Source organism: Xyrauchen texanus, chromosome 15, assembly GCF_025860055.1.
Source record: "Xyrauchen texanus isolate HMW12.3.18 chromosome 15, RBS_HiC_50CHRs, whole genome shotgun sequence".
In the NCBI taxonomy this organism is placed as follows: Eukaryota; Metazoa; Chordata; class Actinopteri; order Cypriniformes; family Catostomidae; genus Xyrauchen; species Xyrauchen texanus.
The window spans coordinates 26,614,831-26,635,850 of record NC_068290.1 but is presented as its reverse complement, the minus strand read 5'-3'; the positions used below and the strand labels follow the sequence as shown (position 1 = coordinate 26,635,850).

General features: G+C 37.7%; 1 protein-coding gene across 4 annotated transcripts in view; it reads left to right on the top strand.

Annotated features, from left to right (window-relative positions):
• Positions 1–21,020, top strand: part of LOC127655684 (protein kinase C gamma type-like) — a 32,884-nt gene extending 11,864 nt beyond the window's left edge. For all 4 annotated transcript variants that reach the window (XM_052143614.1, XM_052143613.1, XM_052143612.1 and 1 more), the window contains exons 6-17: positions 3,948–4,076; positions 5,271–5,427; positions 5,646–5,847; positions 7,954–8,136; positions 10,163–10,336; positions 14,946–15,037; positions 15,214–15,276; positions 15,361–15,499; positions 16,345–16,425; positions 16,540–16,647; positions 16,767–16,907; positions 19,949–21,020. In XM_052143614.1, the coding sequence (XP_051999574.1) occupies positions 3,948–4,076; positions 5,271–5,427; positions 5,646–5,847; positions 7,954–8,136; positions 10,163–10,336; positions 14,946–15,037; positions 15,214–15,276; positions 15,361–15,499; positions 16,345–16,425; positions 16,540–16,647; positions 16,767–16,907; positions 19,949–20,110 (1,631 nt within the window). In that variant the 3' untranslated portion in view covers positions 20,111–21,020. The remainder of the gene's footprint in view (positions 1–3,947; positions 4,077–5,270; positions 5,428–5,645; positions 5,848–7,953; positions 8,137–10,162; positions 10,337–14,945; positions 15,038–15,213; positions 15,277–15,360; positions 15,500–16,344; positions 16,426–16,539; positions 16,648–16,766; positions 16,908–19,948) is intronic.

Sequence of the window (21,020 nt, the reverse complement as noted above, 5' to 3'; positions counted from 1 at the left end):
GAGTTCACCACTGTTCCACTCACCTTTACTGGTCAGAAGCACTGCTGGCATTCTCTCTCTCTGCATGTCCACGCCATTGGGCGCTTCGACAGCGCTTTCACTGCCTAAGAGAGTGTTTTCCCCTCCTAAAATAATTTGTTTTCTCTGAAAGAGTTTGAGTTTTCACTCATAAAAGAGCAATACACAGCAGGCGTTGAATGTCCTTTTCAGGACGAGTCTTTTTCAAGATGTCTTTCCGCCTCTGTGTAGTTCCTGGATGCGGTCGATTTCTTTCCACTTCTGACAGTTATAAAAGCTGCCTCGTGTACCTGGGCTGCGATCACACGCACGCAGCATTTTATGAATAGTTTATGTTCTCCGTGCAACGTTGTGGTCGCGGCTTTCTTTCCTCAGGAGAGAAAGCCACTTCAGCCGCCCCCAGCGTCACTCCTTCTTCCCATGGGACTGAGGACGACCCGGCTGGCGATGAAGGCGATTTGGGAATGACGACGTGCTTGGTTTCACCAGGTAAATCCCCACGACGCACAGGGTGGCCAGGACTATCCTACTATCCTACTATCCTACTTGGCTAAGCGATTCAGTTCGCCCGACTCCCACCTCGTTTCAGCGGTATTCGCTCCACCTCCGTATGAACGGTTCCTACAGCCCTTACTTCATCCTACCCAAAAAAGGTGCTGGGTTGCGACAAATCTTGGACTTGCGAGTTCTCAACCAGGCCTTACACAAACTCCCGTTCAAAATGCTCACACAGAAACAGATTCTGAAGGACACGTACTTCCATCTTGCCTCGACACCGACCCTTCCTACGGTTCACGTTCGACAGCCAGGCGTATCAGTACAAGGTCCTCCCCTTTGGCCTGTCCCTGTCCCCTCGCATCTTTACCAAGGTCGCAGAGGCAGCCCTTGCCCCGCTATGGGAACAGGGCCTCCGCATACTCAATTACCTCAACGACTGGCTCATCCTGGCTCACTCTTGAGAGTTACTATGCGCTCACAGGGACCAGGTGCTCAGGCACCTCAGCCGTCTAGGTCTTCAGGTCAACTGGGAAAAGAGCAAGTTCAGAGCATCACTTTTCACTGCATGGAGTTAGACTCAGTCTCAATGGCAGTGCGCCTCACCAACGAGTGCGTGCTCAGGTGCCTCGCACTCTTCGAGCCTGGCACAGCAGTTCCTCTAAAACAATTCCAGAGGCTCCTGGGGCATATGGCATCCTCAGCTGTGGTTGCTCTGCTCGGGTTGATGAGACCGTTTCAACACTGGCAACAGACTCGAGACCTGAGATGGACATGGCACCATGCACATACTGTGTGATAATTACCCCCTCCTGCCATCAGACTTTCAACACTTGGGGCGGCGTGTGTAACGGGTTTGCTGATGCTGTATCCTTGACAAGGCCCCGGCTGCGTTGGCACATCAAATGCCTAGAGTTGCTGGCTGTATTCCTTACCCTGTGGAGGTTTTCTCCCACTGATTCTGGGCTAGCACGTCTTGATCCGTGCGTACATAAATTGGCAAGGCACCTTGCGCTCTCGTCATATGTCACAACTCGCCCACCATCTCCTCCTTTGGAGTCAGCAGCCACTCATATCCCTGGCAACTGCAACACAAAGGTGGACGCACTGTCGTGACAGGTTTTGCCCAGCAGAGAGTGGAGGCTCCACCCCCAGGTGGTCCAGCTGATTTGGGACCAATTCGACATGGCACAGATAGATCTCTTTACCTCCCAGGACAATTCCCACTGCCCGCTCTGGTACTCCCTGATAGAAGCCCCTCTCGGGACAGATGCATTGGCACACAGCTGGCCCCAGGGGCTGCGCAAGTACTTATTTCCCACAGTGAGCCTTCTTGCACTGGTGCTGTGCAAGGTCAGGGAGGATTAGGAACAGGTCACCATGGTGGCTCCTTTTTGGCCCACCCGGACCTGCTTCACGGATCTTACGCTCCTCACAACAGCACTTCCCTGGAAAATCCCCCTGAGGAAGGACCTTCTTTCTCAGGGACGGGACACCCTCTGGCACCCGTGCCCAGACCTCTGGAACCTCCACGTCTGGCCCCTGGACCTGAGTGATCTACCACCTGCAGTCATAGACACGATCAACCAAGTCAGAGCTCCCTCCATCAGGCAACTACGAATTGGTGTTCTTCCCGTGCCAAAGACCTGCAGAGATGCACAGTACGGTCAGTGCTTTCATTCCTGCAAGAGAGGCTGGAGGGGAGGCTGTCCCCCTCCACCTTGGAGGTGTATGTAGCCTCTATTGTGGCCCACCATGACGCAGTAGATAGAAAGTCCTTGGGTAAGCATGACTTGATTATCAGGTTCCTTAGAGGCGCCTGTCTCAGCAGTTCACGTAACATGGAGTAGTTTGTGGCATTTTGAATGGGACCCCTTGTGTCACTTCATTCGACACAATGCTGAGTGAGTGACAGAAGGGGAACGTCATGGTTACTGTTGTAACCTGCGTTTCCTGAGGGAGGGAATGAGTCGTTGTGTCCCTCCTGCCACGGCACTAGACCTACCACTGTAAACAGCTGTGCCTTATTCTCCACTCCTCAGTGCAAAAACCTGACTGACAGATGCACGCCCGCTTTCCTTTATACCCATATGTCCGGGTGCAGGACATGCAAATTCTGTCTGCCAATTTCACATTGGCCTTTTCTCAAGTTCAGAGGTACACAAGGCTCCCAAGGAAGACCCCCCTTGTGACACTTCATTCAACACAACGTCTCATTCCCTCACTCTGGGAACGGAGGTTACAACAGTAACCATGATGATATATTTGTATAATAATGTGAATTCACTTTCAATATATTAAAGAAATAGTTCACCTTAAATGGAAATTCTGTCCTAATGTACTCTCATCATTCCAAACCCATATCAATATGATGGTGTCATGTGGACTATTTTTATGATACTTTTAGGTCCTTTTTTAAGCTTGAAAGATAAGCACTATCAACTGCCATTGTGCTGAGAAGACGGACTTTAATATTCATTTAAACAATAGAAAGCATTAAGCACTTAGGCATTAGAAAGAATGTCATAAAGGTTTGTAACGACATATGAGTTAAAAATGACATTTTTGGATGAACTATCCCTTGAGTTTTTGTTCTCATTGCATGGACCTAGAGAGCTGACATATTCTTCCAAAAATCTTCATTTGTGTTCAGCAGAAGAAAGAATGTCATATATATCTGGCATGGTATAGGAGAAAATGATGAGAGAATTTCCATTTTTGGGTGAACTATCCCTTTAAGTCTTAGTGAAATCTGCCAGATAGGAAGTTCTTTACCTTGAAGGGATAGTTCACCCAAAAATGGAAATTCTCTCATCATTTTCTCCTATACCATGCCAGATATATATGACATTCTTTCTTCTGCTGAACACAAATGAAGATTTTTGGAAGAATATGTCAGCTCTCTAGGTCCATGCAATGAGAACAAAAACTCATGAAGTGTATTTTGGTGTTAGAACCAGCTGAGTTTCTTAATTTGTATCACATCTTTATCCTGTTCAAAACTCCACAGTATTAATTCTTGAATATGTTTAGCTTAATCTACACATCACAATCATAGAGATGACTGATGTTAAATTAACACATAGTTTATCTAATTATAAGTAATGGTATCAGTGCGTAGTGTTGTTTTTCAGGCCCTTAATAGAAACTGTATCTAATAGTGAATGTGAGATTGAAATTAATTCCTTTAACTATGGTTTAATCTATGTAATAACAACCATATAATTTAATATAATTTGCATGACATGCTGCACTTCCAGGAAATAATAAAGCAAGCTGTGATGGCTGAAAGCACATGCTGTTTCAGCACAACGTGTCTTAAGGACCAATGTACTGCCATGGCTGTTGACAATAAGCAACAATAATTTGTAAGGCATCTCTTTCCCAATCACTCTTTCTCCTATTCTTTGTATCTGTTTGTGCATGTGATATAGGTTGTGACATGAACATACACAAGCGCTGTGAGAACAGTGTCCCCAGTCTGTGTGGACAAGACCACACTGAGAAAAGAGGACGGATTCGCCTGACCGTGCGTGGAGAGAAGGAGGACATTTATGTTACTGGTGAGTTCAGAGGTGTCACTAGACATAAATTAAATTTGGGGCTTAGGTTATAAGTTAAATATCATAATGCAAAGCAACCTAAAAGTGTAAATAATTCATACCAAAGTAAAAGAAATAAATAAACATGGCTATTAATGCTGCCATTAAAGTTTGCTTGAAAAGATAACAAAACAAATGTTAATCAATTAAAATTAGAATAAAAAGAAAGGATATCATTAAATTAAATGTTAAATAGAAAATGATCGATGATGTCTAATTGTGTAGTAATAGTAGAATATTATAGTATTATACTGTATAAAGTATTAGTTTTCTATAATGTATATTTTTTATATTACAGTAGAATTGTGGAAAAAGTATAACACTGGGCGTTGCTCAGTGTATTGTAGTATTGGTGTGTTTTGTATTGTAGATTGCCTATTAATGACCCATAAATAAAAGTCAGGGCTAAAATACCCCTGTGCCTCTTAAACATTCATGGCTAATGAGAAAAGAGGCAACAGGCTCCTTGAGCCCATGTGGAGTGCTGGGATATCCCCTGAGATAGTATGACAGGAAGTTTAAAAGCTGATGAACACTGTTAGACTTTAAAAACAATGTTTATTATGGGGCTCCTGTTTATACCATGAGGATGAATAACTTCTTTACTCACTGAAAGAGGAAAGAATGTGCTGTCCAAGGAAGCACACTGCAGAACTACTAAGAGCTGCATGGCACAGTTAAGCTTTTCTCCAGTAGAGGGAAATGTGTGCATACAGCATCATCAGTACAAGGTTAATTATACACTCACAAGCTACTGTTTTTACAATGTAACTAGCTGTTCTGTCAACTTAACTAAGTCTTTGGCTTTTAGACCAGAAGCCCCAATATAGAGAGACTAATCAGTAGAAAGAAGTCTACTAATGCTATACAAAGAATGTGAGTGTTTAAAATGCAGTTCTGTACTTCTAAAGGGAACCGGCAGCATGTTTTACTGATAGGTTTATTTCTTACAACTTAATATACATTCACTGTATTGGCATATCAACACAATCACAGATAAATACAAACCCTCTAATCAAGTTTTATTTTGGTCTCAACATGCAAATATAGCTACATAGAAGCACATACATATGCACACACACACACACACACACACACACACACACACACACACACACACACACACTCATTCACAGTCTGTAATCTGCATTTCAGTGCATGAAGCACATAACCTGATCCCCATGGACCCTAACGGCCTGTCGGACCCTTACGTGAAGCTCAAACTAATCCCTGATCCAAAGAGCCAGAGCAAACAGAAAACCAAAACCATTCGTTCTACACTCAACCCAATCTGGAACGAGAGTTTCACCTTGTGAGTTTTGTGTGTGTTTGTGTGTATGCGTGGGGGGGTGGGGTTGGGGGGTGTTAGGGGTTAGATTAGGGGATAGAAAATATATTTTAGTTCAGTAAAAAACAATAAAAGTCTGCATCAAAATAGATAAACCAATGTGTGTTTGTGTATATGCTGAAGCTAACTTATATAGACAGTATGTATATGCAAGTTCATCTATCTCTTCTGTCTATCTATAGTTCAGTTCGTGGGAGGCAGTGGGACAGGCGTTTATCTGTAGAGGTCTGGGACTGGGATCGTACCTCACGAAATGACTTCATGGGCGCTCTGTCATTTGGTGTTAGTGAGATATTCAGACGCTCTGTCAGTGGCTGGTTCAAGCTACTCAACCAGGATGAGGGAGAATATTATAACATCCCTGTGCCTGACCCAGACCTGCAGGTACACACTCTCGTATCATTTGTGAATTAGATTTTTTTCTATATACTCTTTCCATTATTTGGCTCTATATATGGACATACAGTGGGGTCCAAATGTCTGAGACCACACTGAACATTTAGAATTCAAAATCATATTTAAACAGTTTAACCCTCCTATAGTCTTCGGTCATTTTTGACCAGAATAATGATGATGATTTACGAAACACTTACGGAAATGTAAAGGGTGAGGCTATAAAACATCCAGAGTGCAAAACATACGCACCCTCTCACACACAGACTTACTGCACACACACACACAAATGACCTGGTGAGACTATAACAGACCTTTTTTTTTTTTTTTTTTAAACTGATAAAACCAATAAATCAGCCACAGTACTATGAGGGGTGAGACATTAACACAGCCACAATGCAGCACTCGCACACACAGTATTAATGGGTGAGACTAAAACAGCCAGGAGGAGAACACACTACATACACACACACACACACACACACACACACACACACACACAGAAATAAATGGGTGAGACTAACACAGAATGCAGAACACACACACACACACACACACACACACAGAGAGAGAGAGAGAGAGAGAGAGAGAGAGAGAGAGAGAGAACAAAGATCAAATAATAGTAAGTATACATTTTTCACTGTGGGTAAGTTTAGGCTTGGATGCAGGTGCCGCATCCTCTAGACAAAACACTTCATTTTTCTGTTATGGAAACAAATACATTTACCCACATCTGTGAGTTATAAATGTGGCCTCATTGAGCCTTGCTCACAGTTCATTCTGTAGCAGTACCATGGTGAAATGCTTTACTGTTCAGGAGACCCTGCAGCCATCTACTGGCTATTATTGTCACAACATGATTTTCAAGTCATGCTGTTTATATTTTGTTTACCAGATGGCAGCAATTTACCTCCAATAAATGTCACATTCTCATATTTTCTTCAAGTTTCAACTTACAGAAGTGTAGGTTTTTACTGATTAAAGTTTCATAAATTTGTATGTTTGCAAATGCGAATGGTAAAATGGAGAAATGTATATGTAAATAAGATCAAAACAGCATAAAATCAAAAAGTAGTGCATTTAATTGTTATTACTTTAGGGAACAATAAATGGTATCATTATCATAAAAAAAGTTACACCTTTGCTCTTTCCAGGCAAATTACCAGGAGAAATAATGGTAGGGCCATTAATGAACCCCATAGGTTTAAAAACTTTTTGAAAAATGGAACCTTAAGACGTAAAATGAATAAGAAATGTTTAAGATTTTTAGGTCACTAATTTATTAAGCAAATTTGTGACATTGACCAAGAGCAAAAGGTAAGATTACATTAAATCCATTGAAGCACAAAAGATGCTCTTTGCACAAATCTGTGAAGTCCACGCAAGCTCGAATGCATGCTGTCATTAAAGCAAAAACCAAATACTAAGATATTCTCAAATTCATGTTCAGAATATTATATATAATGAAAAATGCTGTATTAAATAAGAAAAAAAATAATAAAAGCATTTTGCCAAGTGGTCTCAGATGTTTGTAACACATTGTGACATACATCATAAACGATGATGTAGCATAGTAGTGTTTAAAGAACTGAGCAAGTATCTGAAAAGTTCAAAGGTTCAAAGCACATAGTGGCAATTCATGATCACCACTGTGACCTTGTGCAGACACTTATCCTCAGGTTGCTCCAGGGGGATTGTGTCTGTAATAGGAGGACTGTAAGTCAATTTGTATGAAAGAATCATCTACATGACAAGTCACACGCTTACAATATTTAGCCTGGAGAACGCTGTAGAGTGCCAGTCAGTGTGTGTGTGCATGTCTAATTGACCATTGTAATAGAATTTATACAATTTTAACATTTTCATTCTTTTTCGCTGTTTTTATAAGATATTTTACATTTAACTCATGTTAAATGTAAAATCCAACATGTCATGACAACTGGTCCCTACTCACTTTCTTAACACATCCACAGGAGGGCAGTATAGGTCTATTTATAAACTATACTCTCTCTCTCTCTCTCTCTCTCTCTCTCTCTCTCTCTCTCTCTCTCTCTCTCTTTTCAAGTTCTCATCCCATGTTTCTCTCCATGTTGTAAGGTGCCAGAAGCTGCTATTACACCCTCTATTCTTCCTGATCCTGCTACCGTGACAATGGCCCTTCCTACTGTGGCCCCGCCTGCTCTGAGCCCGACTCCCACTGTACTGCACATGAGCACAGGACAAGTCGGACTGCATGATTTTAACTTCCTCATGGTTCTAGGCAAAGGGAGTTTTGGAAAGGTACAATTCAAATATACTTTAAAAACAGCACATAGTATAATATGCTTTAAAAAAAAAAAAAGTGCACTTCAAGAATTTAGGTTTTTTGAAATCACACATAAAAAAAAATCAAAAACACATATGGGTGATTCTTCAGGGAAAATTATCTGTCCCCTAGGATGATTCTAAAGACAAGAAATGTTTTTATATATATATATATATATAAAGAATTTAAGCATTGAAAGGTAAAAAATTGCCTCAATTTCTCTACTTTTCACTTATCCCCACCAGGAAATATTTTAATTCCCCTCTATTGTAACTTCATAGAAAGTGTTATTTTTTAATTTCTACTGTTCACCTTTTCTCAAAAACATGGTATTTGGTATTTATGTGTAATTTTCTTATAACTAACAATCAATCATGTGTTGGGTAAATTACCTAAAAATAGTAATCCACTAAAATTGTCAGATTACTCATTACTTTATTAAAAAAGTAATAAATTACTAATTACTTTTACTTTAAGTTACTTTCTAAAACACCTTTCCTTCTCTTTAAAAGTGAAAAAAGGTCATTACCATCACACAACAACAAAAATCTTGCTCCATGTAACAAATGCTTAAACACAATGCTGAAACATTTTTAACAAATTTCATTTAGGGTTAGTCATTTTTGAAAATGTTAAATAGACAAGCCCCTAATGAAAGAATCACTCATATTGTATATACTGTATAAATTCATAAACATGTGTTTGCAAAGTTACAGAATTATTTAAAGTAATAAATAAATAAACTTCTTTTGAGCTCTGACTCAAGGTCCAGAGAGATGCATACCTCTTCACCTTTAAAATACCTTGGGCAATGCAGATACATGAGTTCAGGCAATCCTGTTATGTGATAAATGAAGTGCAGTTTGTGATATGTATAAGACAGATGCACATTCCCACCATAAGCCTAAACAAGCTGTTCGGGGGGTTATGTTGGAATATTTTGGTTAAACAAAGCATTATTCCTCTGTCTGTGCTGAAGAGAATGCTGTTGTCACCTGTCAGTGTAGAGCGTACAAGTGAAGGATTGAGCTGTTTGATCACTGAGGGAAAATGGCATGAGAGTGTATGTGTGCATTTTGCACTCTTTTGTCTGATTGGGTGCAGGAATGTTTGTTTGTCTTTGTTGTTATACTAATAGATCTAAAATAATTATAGTATGTATGCAGATTTGATGAATGTTTGCAACTGCAAATTTTGCGTGTGCATTTGAGTGTCTGACCACGTAAGAACTGACGTATTTGCGCATGTGCACACACTCGTGATATTTGGTTATATAAGAGGTCAGGGTTATGCTCAGTAGACAGCACATCCTCCAAGGTGCAGAACCGTGCTAAAGAAAGGATAGAAATGAGAGAAAGAGAATAAAGAGAGGAGAGAGACCTGGGACCCAGAGATAGATAGAAAAATGACAGAGTAGAAAAAAGGCTAAATGAAAGCTAGACACTAAGAGAGCAGGCACACTTAAGAAATAATCCAATGTAATTAAAAGGAGAGAAAAATTGCTCAGTTCATTGAGGCTGCAGTAGGAATGGATGGATTGGTCCTATCAATATATCAATACCATACACACTGATGTAATGTTGTATTGAGAGGATTAATCCACAGAAAAAAATATTGATCTTAAGTGTTTTTTAATTAGGCCTACAAATGGCCTACAATTTCCCAATGATCACCAGAACTCACAATAATTCCTTTTAACAGAGGTATTGTTACTGGTATTGATACTTTGTGTGGAATTGAAATTAAAATAAGTGGTATAGCATTCCTAGGCTGCTGTGAGCTCTATAAGTGTATGTATGTGTGTGCTCAGGTTGTTTGATTTGAGCTAATGTTCCCCTAGATGAAGACTATGCATGTTAAACTAGCTTCTGATGATGTTTTGCCCTCTTGTCTTATGTTTGCCCAATCACGTCGCTGCAGGAGGAAAGTGAGCAGTAGATGATGAAATCTTAATTATTAATGTTCAATGAGTGTTAACAAGTTTTCCTCGCCATCCCACAGGTCTTATTGGCAGAGGAGAGGGGGAGCGAGCGCCTGTTTGCGGTGAAGGTGTTGAAGAAAGATGTACTGTTTCAGGATGAGGACACAGAGAGTGCCATGGTGGAGAGAAGAGTGCTGGGTCTTACGGGACGACCTCACTTCCTGACCACTCTGTACCTCGCCTTTCAGACTGAGGTCAGCGTGTGTGAGTTTCTGTGTATATGGACTAGAGGTTGACTGATATATTAGTTTTACAGATTAATCAGTGCCGATAGGTGCATTTTGGAACTATCGGTCATGGTCAAAAATCTATTCCGATAGTTGCCGATAGTTTACTTTTTAACTTATTATTATTACTCTTTGGCCGGCACTGAAGGTTTCTACACTTAGAATGTTTAGTTCTACAGTATAACAGCAGCCTCTAGAGGTGAAAAAAAAAAACAATCACTGAAACCTTTTGTGGATTTGCTATTTCTAAATCTATCACTGATAATATTCATCTACATTTTTATTCTCACTTCTACGCATATTTTGTTTATATAATGATGTATTATAAATTGAAGCAAGGGCCTTAAAAAAAAAATGACTATTTAGAAAAATGCCACATCAGTACATACAATGTGTCTCCAATTTCATATCTTGTGAATAATAATAAACCTTATTCCTCATTTAAAACTCATCTGGTGAAATATATAGGCTGTAAAAGCTTATTTTGGTACCTAACCTACTTAACTATAGAGCAATGAAATTGACTAACATCTCTGTAATGTTTCATAGTATGTTACGTCTCCAGTGTGTTTCAAGATTGTTTATATTTCAAAGTCACACATTATGCACTAAATCTTTCTGCTTTTTATTGAGATTTTGGATGCACAATAATCTGCATTTTGATTTGATTAATTTTGGACTCTTGTAGCTTCTCTGTCTGTGCCTGTCTTAGTAAGAAAAGATGAATCTGTTATTGCCGTTTTCCACCACCTTAGTTATCATTATCAGCAAAATCCACTATCGATCAACTTCAAGTATGGATCAAGTCAATGAAGTGGAAGCGAGTAATGTCTGCACCTCTGGCATCAGCAAACAGACTTGCAAATAAAAAAAATGTTTTAAAATACTATTGTTCCACATCAAAATCACTCCATTGGTTGAACCAGTGTTGCCATGTTAGACTGGTCAGAATTCTCAAACAAATGCTGCAATGTTTTGATAGCACTATTAGGCACAGAGCCACATTATCACATTATCAGATTTTTGGCTGAAAATCTGTCTCTGCATATTAAGCAGAGGAGAAATTATTTTAACATTACATTTTTTTTACACTTTTCAGCTTTAAGTAGGAGTGGGAGTCAGGAGATGAGGTCATACCTACAGTGTATCTGCACATTTGTAAATTACGAAATATACTTTGGGCTGAAATGTTACTTGTCCCTCAGTGATGGAACAGATATAATCACCACCTTCAGGGCAATTTTAAATCAACTTTTTTGGCTTTACACAACTGTAACATCTGTACAGACATTTTATTGGTCTTCCATGTGCACTACTGGTCTCCCAGGGCAGCAGACTGGTTATTTTTAATGAGGATATTATGGATGGTGGAGTAATGATGTCAGTTATTCAGTAAAGCTATATAACCATTGCAACAATGAAAGAATCATGGTTGTTATAAAATGGTTGTGTACATTGGCCTAGATAGGGACTGAAATATTACATTCATTAATTAGCTGTGTGCCCTTAACAAGGTCGTTAGTAGTCTTGAGAGGGAGAGGAATAAGGGGATTATGTAATATGTCAGCTGGAAGTGTGGTGAACAAAATAACAGACACATGTAATAATGTGAGAGTGTGGTCACCTTTCTCCTTGAATAGCTTAAGTTCCTTCCATCTTAGAATTCTTTCATATGAGTCCTAAATAGGTGAGCTGGAATAAAACTGTTGATTCATGGTTTTCATCTGCCATTTTTCAAATGTAAAGCCTGCCAGTCTATGTAGCCAAATATGATTCGTTGGATCATTTTAAATCAATTACATTTTTCTTGCTATGACACAATAAGTGTTTGTAATTAATAAATCTACAATTCAAGCACTATTTATTTTTATTTTTTTTGGATAGTCTTTTTGGAACTCTCTATAAGTTGCCTAATTTTGCATTTAAAAATTATTTCTCACTGTGTTAATTGTGTGTCCAATTTATCCAATACATACTGCAAATTGGCAATCGGCCTGATGAAATCATTTGCAGCTGTGGTATTGAAGGAGAGAAAAAGAGGATAGAAGTTGTGTGTGGCCTTAATGGTTTGTTAACATTTGAATTCAAATCACATGACTTTTTCCCTGTAGAATGAATTTTGAACAAACTAATAATATGTATGTTTGGTTATGAGAAATGGAACCCTATTGTAAAGTGTTGCCAGTTTTTCAAATGCCCAACCTGACGGAATACAGTAGCAATCTGTTTGAGCATCCCAACCAGCCCAAAGTAGCAACATTTCTTCAACAAATGGAGTGAGTTTGGTGTGGGACAATCTGTATGACCGAACGATCTTAGGGAATCTTGTTTGATAACATTCATTATTTTATGCAATTCAGCTTGGGAACTGACACTAGTGGTGCATAAATTACACACTTCAACTTTAATTGTTGTATTTTGTAGTTCACATATGAATATGGAAAATTTGGGAGAGAATCTTAAGGACACAGAACAGGAAGCTACCATCCCTTTGTGCTTTTTTAATTGTTCTTTTCACAAACTTTCAGATAACACTTTACTATTCAGGTTGTAGTTTTAGTTAATTGGTTAATGCATAAGGTATCATGAACTAACAAAGTGCTATTATTTTTTACAGCATTTATTAATCTTGGTTAATGTTCATTTATAAATATTCTTTAATTCATTGTTTGTTAGTGTTAACCCTTAAATGCACAAGTGTTTCACCAAACATAATTACATACCATGCACGTACAGTGTATTCATCAAAAATGTATCTACAAAATGGCCAGATAGTGTAACATTTTCAAAGCATTTTAATGACAATTAGAAAGTAATAGAAAATAATATATTTTGCTATATTTTCTTTTTAATATTTTATGTTTTATGAGACCCAACCGGCTGTCAAGTACATATTGAGCTACAAGTAGCATGTATTTTTACCGGTACCTATTGAATCTAAATAGACGTGCAACTTAAATAATTGTAGTAGTACACCTAAATGGCAATAGCCATATCATACTATTAATGTGTACTTGCTATAGTTTAAACTTGAAATAAATATAGTGTTCATTTGTCTTGTAATAAACTAAGAAATATATATCCTATTAAAGTAAACTCATAAAGATATTAAATAATCATTAAAATATGATTTATGGAAGTGCAAATGCATACTGTGACTCTTATAATATCTTGAGTCACTAATGGCCCTAAACTTTTGGTAATAAAGCAGTTAGAGTATCATTATTATTATTATCATTAGTAGTAATTTTGCAATGTTTTTATTGTTAAGGGTTAATTCATAATGTATTTACAAGTTTAATGTTAAAACATATATATGTAGACATTAAAATTAACCAAAATTATTAAATGCTTTAAAAATATTTGTTAACTTAAGTTAACAAATACCACCTTATTGTAAAGTGTTACCAACTTCATATAATTTATATGATTAAATGAAAAAGTGACCTGTGAACCTGTTCAACCTCGGGACTCCTATCCTGAGGTCACCAAAACCGGCTGGATCCAGCTCCATTCCTCCTTCGTGTTGGACTCCACTGCTACGTGTCGCTGAATGATGATGACCAAATGCAGCCGGTGCCAGCCAAACATCACTTCAGTCTATTATGATGGACTTCAGCGGATGAACTGATGCCAACTCCAACCATAAGACATTGGATACTTCATATGCCATTGTCTGAACCTTGGATTTAGGATGGACCACACCGAACCTCACCGAAATTACCGGCCAGGTTGAACTGTGATGTACCTCATTGATTTCTGCCTGCATCACCTCGGTCTATTGATGGACTACCATCTTGAAATGGAATACATAGACTAACAATTGCCAACAAAAGCCCTCATCAGCCAATTAACAAGGACAATTGCATCTATGTGAACTTCTGCAGTTAATCCAGGATGGACTTCAAAGGCATCGGTCATTAATCTTACAGTTCAAACACAATCGATGTTTAAACACTGACCCTTAACACTTACTTAGTTTAATCATTTTAAAACATGACTTTAACTATACATAAGTAATATTGGCATTATATTCATGATGTTATCCAGAGGGGAACTGGCCCCCACAGTGAGTCTGGTTTCTCCCAAGGTTATTTTTCTCCATTAATCAACATCTAATGGAGTTTTGTGTTCCTTGCCACAGTCGCCTTCGGCTTGCTCACTGGGGATATTTATACAATTATTATTGAATTACTTATTTTTAAACACGATTAACAATCGTATTTTATCTAATTACACAATGATGATTAATCGACTTTATAGACATTACAGTTTTATTGCCTGTTAATGCTGATCTTCTGTGAAGCTGCTTTGAAACAATGTGTGTTGTGAAAGGCGCTATACAAATAAAATTGACTTGACTTGACTTGAACAGTCACACAGCCATATCTCACGTAAAATGATATATATATATGACAATTGCATAGGCTAATTGCTAATCAGCAGTGGGCTTTGTTGTATTATTTACTTGTATAGTATGTGATCAAGTGTATTGATTGATAATACATTTTTAATTCTAGATGGTAATATGAAATTGCATATGTGCTGATAACTGATAATTGGTTTTGTGTTGTAGGATCGTCTGTATTATGTCATGGAGTATGTGAATGGTGGTGATCTTATGTTTCACATCCAAATCGTGGGAAAGTTTAAAGAACCGCATGCAGCGTGAGCACTTCTTGTCTTACTGTATCTCAATCCTGCTTTCATTTTCTTTCATTTTAATTGTTTCCTTATTGATTCACTATCTGTCTTCTGTTTCTAAATTCTCTTGTAGAGTATCGTTTTCTCATTCTGCCCGCAGTGGAGGAAAGTGTGTTTAATAGTTCATTTTGTGTTGGCAGATTCTACGCTGCTGAGATAGCAGTGGGTCTTTTCTTCCTGCACAACAATGGCATCATATACAGGTACAAGACACAGATGAGTTTGTACTTGCACAAACACACCATATTCTACAGTCATTTAATATTCTCTCTCTCTGTTTCCTGAAGAGACCTAAAGCTGGACAATGTCCTACTGGACAGTGAAGGACATATCAAGATAGCAGATTTTGGGATGTGCAGGGAAGGCATGATGGAAGGGGAGACCACCCGCACCTTCTGTGGCACACCTGATTACATTGCACCTGAGGTTTCTCTCTCTCTCTCTCTCTCTCTCTCTCTCTCTCTCTCTCTCTCTCTCTCTCTCTCTCTCTCTTTCTCTTTACAGTATATCTCTCCCACAGCTTAATCCATTCCTCTCCTCCCATCTGATCCCTCTTCTTTTCTTTGTGACTTTGACTATGTGTTTACATTAAAGTCACATGTCAATGTGCACAGTCAGCACATGTCTGTGTGTATATGCATCTACGTGTCTTTGTGTGTGTGTATTTCATTTAGGTTCACTGCAGTGCTTACTACTTGGTGCTATGATGGACATCTGAATCGAGTGATGTATATGCTAAAGTGTTTATGTGATGTGTTTTGCATGTATGTGAATAAGTGATTAAGGTCAGTATAAGGGAACAAGTGTTTATGTGGGTCTAACGAAGCCCAGTAAGTGTCAGCACTGTATTAACCCAGCAGTTAAACTGGCGCGCATTGATCACATTATGTAAAAAAAAGAAAAGGCCATTGATCTTTGTGTCCCTGTCATTTTGAAAAGATGCTATATGTGTCCCTGCAGGCAAGGAAATTAATCTCTCTTACTCATGCTTTCCACTAAGACACACACACATACACAACTGACACAGAGACACAAGCATATTGATTGTGTAATTATTATATTATGACTTTCATGTGCTTCTTACCGCATTGAGAATCCTCTGTTTCTATTACACCATCCATCTAAATTCAAGCATTTAACATGGTTTATACCTCTGTAAGGGTAAATATTCCTAAGTATATAATTCTAAGAATATCGCATTATACAATTAATTAAATCAATAATAAATTATTTCATAGCAAACCCATATATAGGATTTGTACTGTTTTTAGATTGTGGCATATCAGGCATATGGTAAAGCAGTAGACTGGTGGTCATATGGAGTTCTCCTCTACGAGATGCTGGCTGGGCAGGTAATTTGACTTATTTTTTAATTTTCTCTTGCTGTAATCTTTTAATTCTGTCCCTCTCTCACTAGATCTTAATCCCCTGCAACTTCTCCCTCTGTTTCTCTTTCTTTTCATCAGCCTCCTTTTGATGGGATTGATGAGGAGGAGCTGTTTCAGTCCATAATGGAACAGAGCGTTTCATATCCAAAGAGTCTCTCTCGGGAGGCTGTGGCCATCTGTAAAGGGGTAATCTACTTCATGTTCTTTCATCTCCGCTGCCTACAGTACTTTTCTCACAGTACATGCTATCCCATCTTTAGTACTAACATTAGCTGCTAAAATAGTTTTCTTTCATTCTTTCCTAGCTCCTGACTAAGAACCCTGTTAAGCGCTTAGGTGGAGGAGAGGATGCTGAGAGAGAGATCCGGGAGCATCCTTTCTTCCGCTGGATAGACTGGGACAGGCTGGAGAGATTAGAGATACAGCCTCCCTTCAAACCCAGAAGTGTCAGTATCATCTATCACAACACCTATAAAACTCTGCGAAGAAAACAGTTAATCCACATACTAAATAAAGTATGTGGATTAACTGCGAAGAAAACAGTTAATCCACATACTAAATAAAGTATGTGGATTAACTGCAGAAAGGTTAATCATTCTTAAAATGCATAAAGGTTTGTTTGAAGTTTGAAGGAGTAGGGATACAAAATATTTTTAGCTCAGTCTAAAAACAATAGAAGACTATGGAAAGTTCCCAGCATGTTAGAAAACATCTGCATATGCATTAGGGATGTGCCTGAAGCCAAATACCATATTCAGAAAGGCACGAATAATGAAACAACTAATTCATCCGAATAATAAAAAAATATTCGGATGACTGATCATCCAACAAACACAAGCATAAAGCTATATTTTAAATAAATATATAGAAAATTACAAAGCAATGATGAGTCTGTGAAGCCAATATTACTACAGTGTAAACCTTATGAATGTTGAATCTAAGCTTGTAAAGAGTATTAACTATTTCATAAAGATATTCCACTTCTTGTAATGTCTGTTTGAAATGTCTGATCACATTAATGACAAATGTATAGCACGTAAGGGTTTATAAACCAACCTGAGCATGATGTTTAATTCCTGACTAAAGAAGTGATGATTTTATCGATTCTCTGGCCAACCTCCCGCTCCATTGTCCCCTCACTCGTGACCAAGACCCTGAGGTACTTGAACTCCTTCACTTGGGGCAATACCTCCTTCCCTACCTGGAGTACGCACTCCATCGGTTTCCTGCTGAGAACCATGGCCTCAGATTTAGAGGTGCTAATCCTCATCCCAGCCGCTTCACACTCGACTGCCAAGCGATCAATTACATGTATTTATTTCTTCTCAATTATTTTAATATTCGTATTTGTACTTGTATACTGCACAGACATAAATGTAAATATTGTTTAAGCAGATATTAATGTCCAAAATAGCAGGAGAAACCACAGTTAACAAAATATTCCACGGTTTATGTAGCCTACATATTCAGCTTCATCTGGTGAGAAAAAATAAATAAAATATCAATTACATAATTTAATAATAATAATGTTTAAATAAGCCTAGCTGAGACATACTTTATAAACAGAAGCTATAGCCTAAATGTAAGAGAATTACATTTTAAAATTAGTTTTGATGCACTTCTGGTTTAAGCCACACCCATATGCAATTCTATTCGAATCCAGATACAGTTACAGATCATTTTTTCATAGTAACAGATACAGATCATGGATTTGCTGCACACCCCTAATATTCATAAATATATGCATCTGTTTGTGTGTGTTTGTGTGTGCGTGCAGGTGGGTATACCTCCTGTGTAGGGATGTCCCGATACCGGTATCGGAATCCGATATCACGCTTATGTACTTGAAATTGTGCTCGATAAAAAATGCGCAGATATCAAAATCTGATACCATCTGCCGTGCTAATGATTCCGTAAACATTCAATGCACAAATTAAAATCACATTATGTCCTAGTGTGATTATTAAACCACAAAGGCTGCGATTATTAAGATAAACTTATAGTTTACATATGCTGCATGCTTCAAAGTGAATGTGTTGTGCAAATACCAGCTGCTCATACCATTTAGAGCTCCTTGTCTGCTAAATGGAAAAACACCTACATGAGCATCTCGCACTCTGTTTGTAGCAGATGACAGCAAGCAGAGCACTAATTCACTTTGTTTTGCGAGGCATATACAGACTACATACTGTATTTATTTAATAAAATAGCAGCCTTTTGCAGTTTAATAATCACACTGGGTCACGTAGTGACCTGCTTTTGCAAAGGTGAGAAGCTACCATTAAAAACATACAGAAATGGAAAGGGCTTTAAAGTAAAAACTTCTGCCAAAATAAATGCTCATTTTAAATGGAAAAAGTATGATTGAAATATATCACTGCTGTATAGTTATTTCATATTCACTGTAATACTACTACTACTAATAATAATAATAATAACAATAATGAATCAATAGTAATTGTATTATATTTAAGCAATATCACACACCTGTGATACTCTGTTATGCAGCAATTTATTTGACAAAAATAACTCCAATGTTATATTTTGGATTTTGCTGTGAGATTCTGTTTAAAAGCACTTAATTTGATATAAAGAAAATAATAATAAATACAATATTTTGTCGAAAATGAAATTGTTCTATTTTTATGTAATAAATTATTTTAAAAAAATCTGAAATGAACTATTGATATGAATTCAGAAAAAAATAAACAAAGATACAGATATCTGTATCTGTATCCGTGAGTACCGAAAAGGACGCATCATTACTCGTGCTCTCAGCTTTTTTTTTTTTTTTTATTGTATCAAGACCATGCAGATTAATTCATCTACTCTTTGGGTTAATGTAATCTGGCAAAACCTTACTTTGGAGATGTCCTCAATTGGAAAAAGGAATGCTAAATTAAAAAATATATATATTTTGTCTTTTTTTTTAAGTTAAAACATTTTTGGTGTAGGCTTAGGGTTAGTGCTCTCTTTCACTTACATAGTAACAGTGCTGAATGACTGGTGTTTTTAAATAAATAATTTGAGTCAATGTTGGAATTACTTACAACATAAAATATGTTCATTTGTCACCACCTACTGGAGTAACTGCCTGCTTATTTTGGTTACTTTAAGCCTGTAACTATATTACTAGAAATATATTAATGTGCTCTGCCTGCTCCTTCCATTTTTTTCCCAGGGTGCATTTTCACATTCATTTTTATTGGAGTTCTGTTGTCTTGTAAAGACAAGAGAACCAAAATAAGCCTGACCCTCATTGCCTGTGGCTCTTTGCCCATTTGACACATGCTAATCTAAGCAGTTATTATTCTGTGAGAATGTTTGTGTGTACAGCAAGTTGAGATACAGAGCTGCCACCTCACTGACACTGACAACTTATCCACTGCTTAGCTTTAAGAGGGAAATAATGTGCACAGAAAACAACATTTGCTTGATAACTACTAGAAAATAGGAATCAAACTGATTTTCTTTTTCATTTTCACAGGGAGGAAAAAAAGGAGAGAATTTCGATAAGTTTTTCACATCTGCCCCCTCTGCCCTCACGCCCTCTGACCCGGATGTACTGGCGGCAATCAGTCAAGAGGAATTTCAGGGATTCTCCTACATCAACCCGGAATTTCCCCCCTCTCCCCTCACAGCTGTCTGAAAAAACCCAAATCAATCAGCAACAACCATATTTTGACTCTAGAATCTCAACTACAGTGACCAAAAACACAACTGTGTAATTTGGCTTTAGCTGGCTTACATTAGAGGTTATTCTCAGTTAGACCAGCCTTCACAGTCTGAAACACTACTGCACTGATATGAATGTGTCCATTCTTAACAGTACAAACACTAGCATTACAAACTCTAAGGAACAAAGCATTATTATTTTTATTATTTATCAAGTCCACTTCAGAAGTAGGAGTCTTAACTAGTTAGGGATCTTATTGGGTATCCTATTGGATGCTAGTAATTGCCATTCCATAGGAACCAGCATAAACAAAATATACCCCATGTTTTGAAGTTCACTTTAAGCTGATTAAGTACTGAAAATCAACAAATGTTGTTCTGCTTGTATTTGCATGTGATTCTGTTTGTTGTAGTTTGGTTTAGATAACCAAATATGTGCTGACAGGAGAACAAACACTGGTAATCCTTTTAATATCTGGCAACTGGTATGCAATAGAAACTTGGCATATGATTTAGGAGTAACATGAGCACTAGATACAAAAAACATCATTATTACTGTAGAATATAATCATGTTAGTGACATGAAAGTTAGATTATAATTCTCTGTAGATGCATCAGAATTGAGTCCAAATATGACAATAATACTTTGTAACATCTTAGTATTTTAAAAATATGAGTGTTTGGGCTGAGTGTTCTCTGAACACTTATTAAAACAAATGACTGTATTAAATACGCAAATTTAGATATATATGATTTAATATATTTGTATGCATATCAATATTAAGTATGTGCTGTGTATTATAAAGTAAACATTTTAATGTTCATTCATAATGACATTAAAAACTGACAATAGAAATTGTCTATGACCCTGTTAATACTTGTCA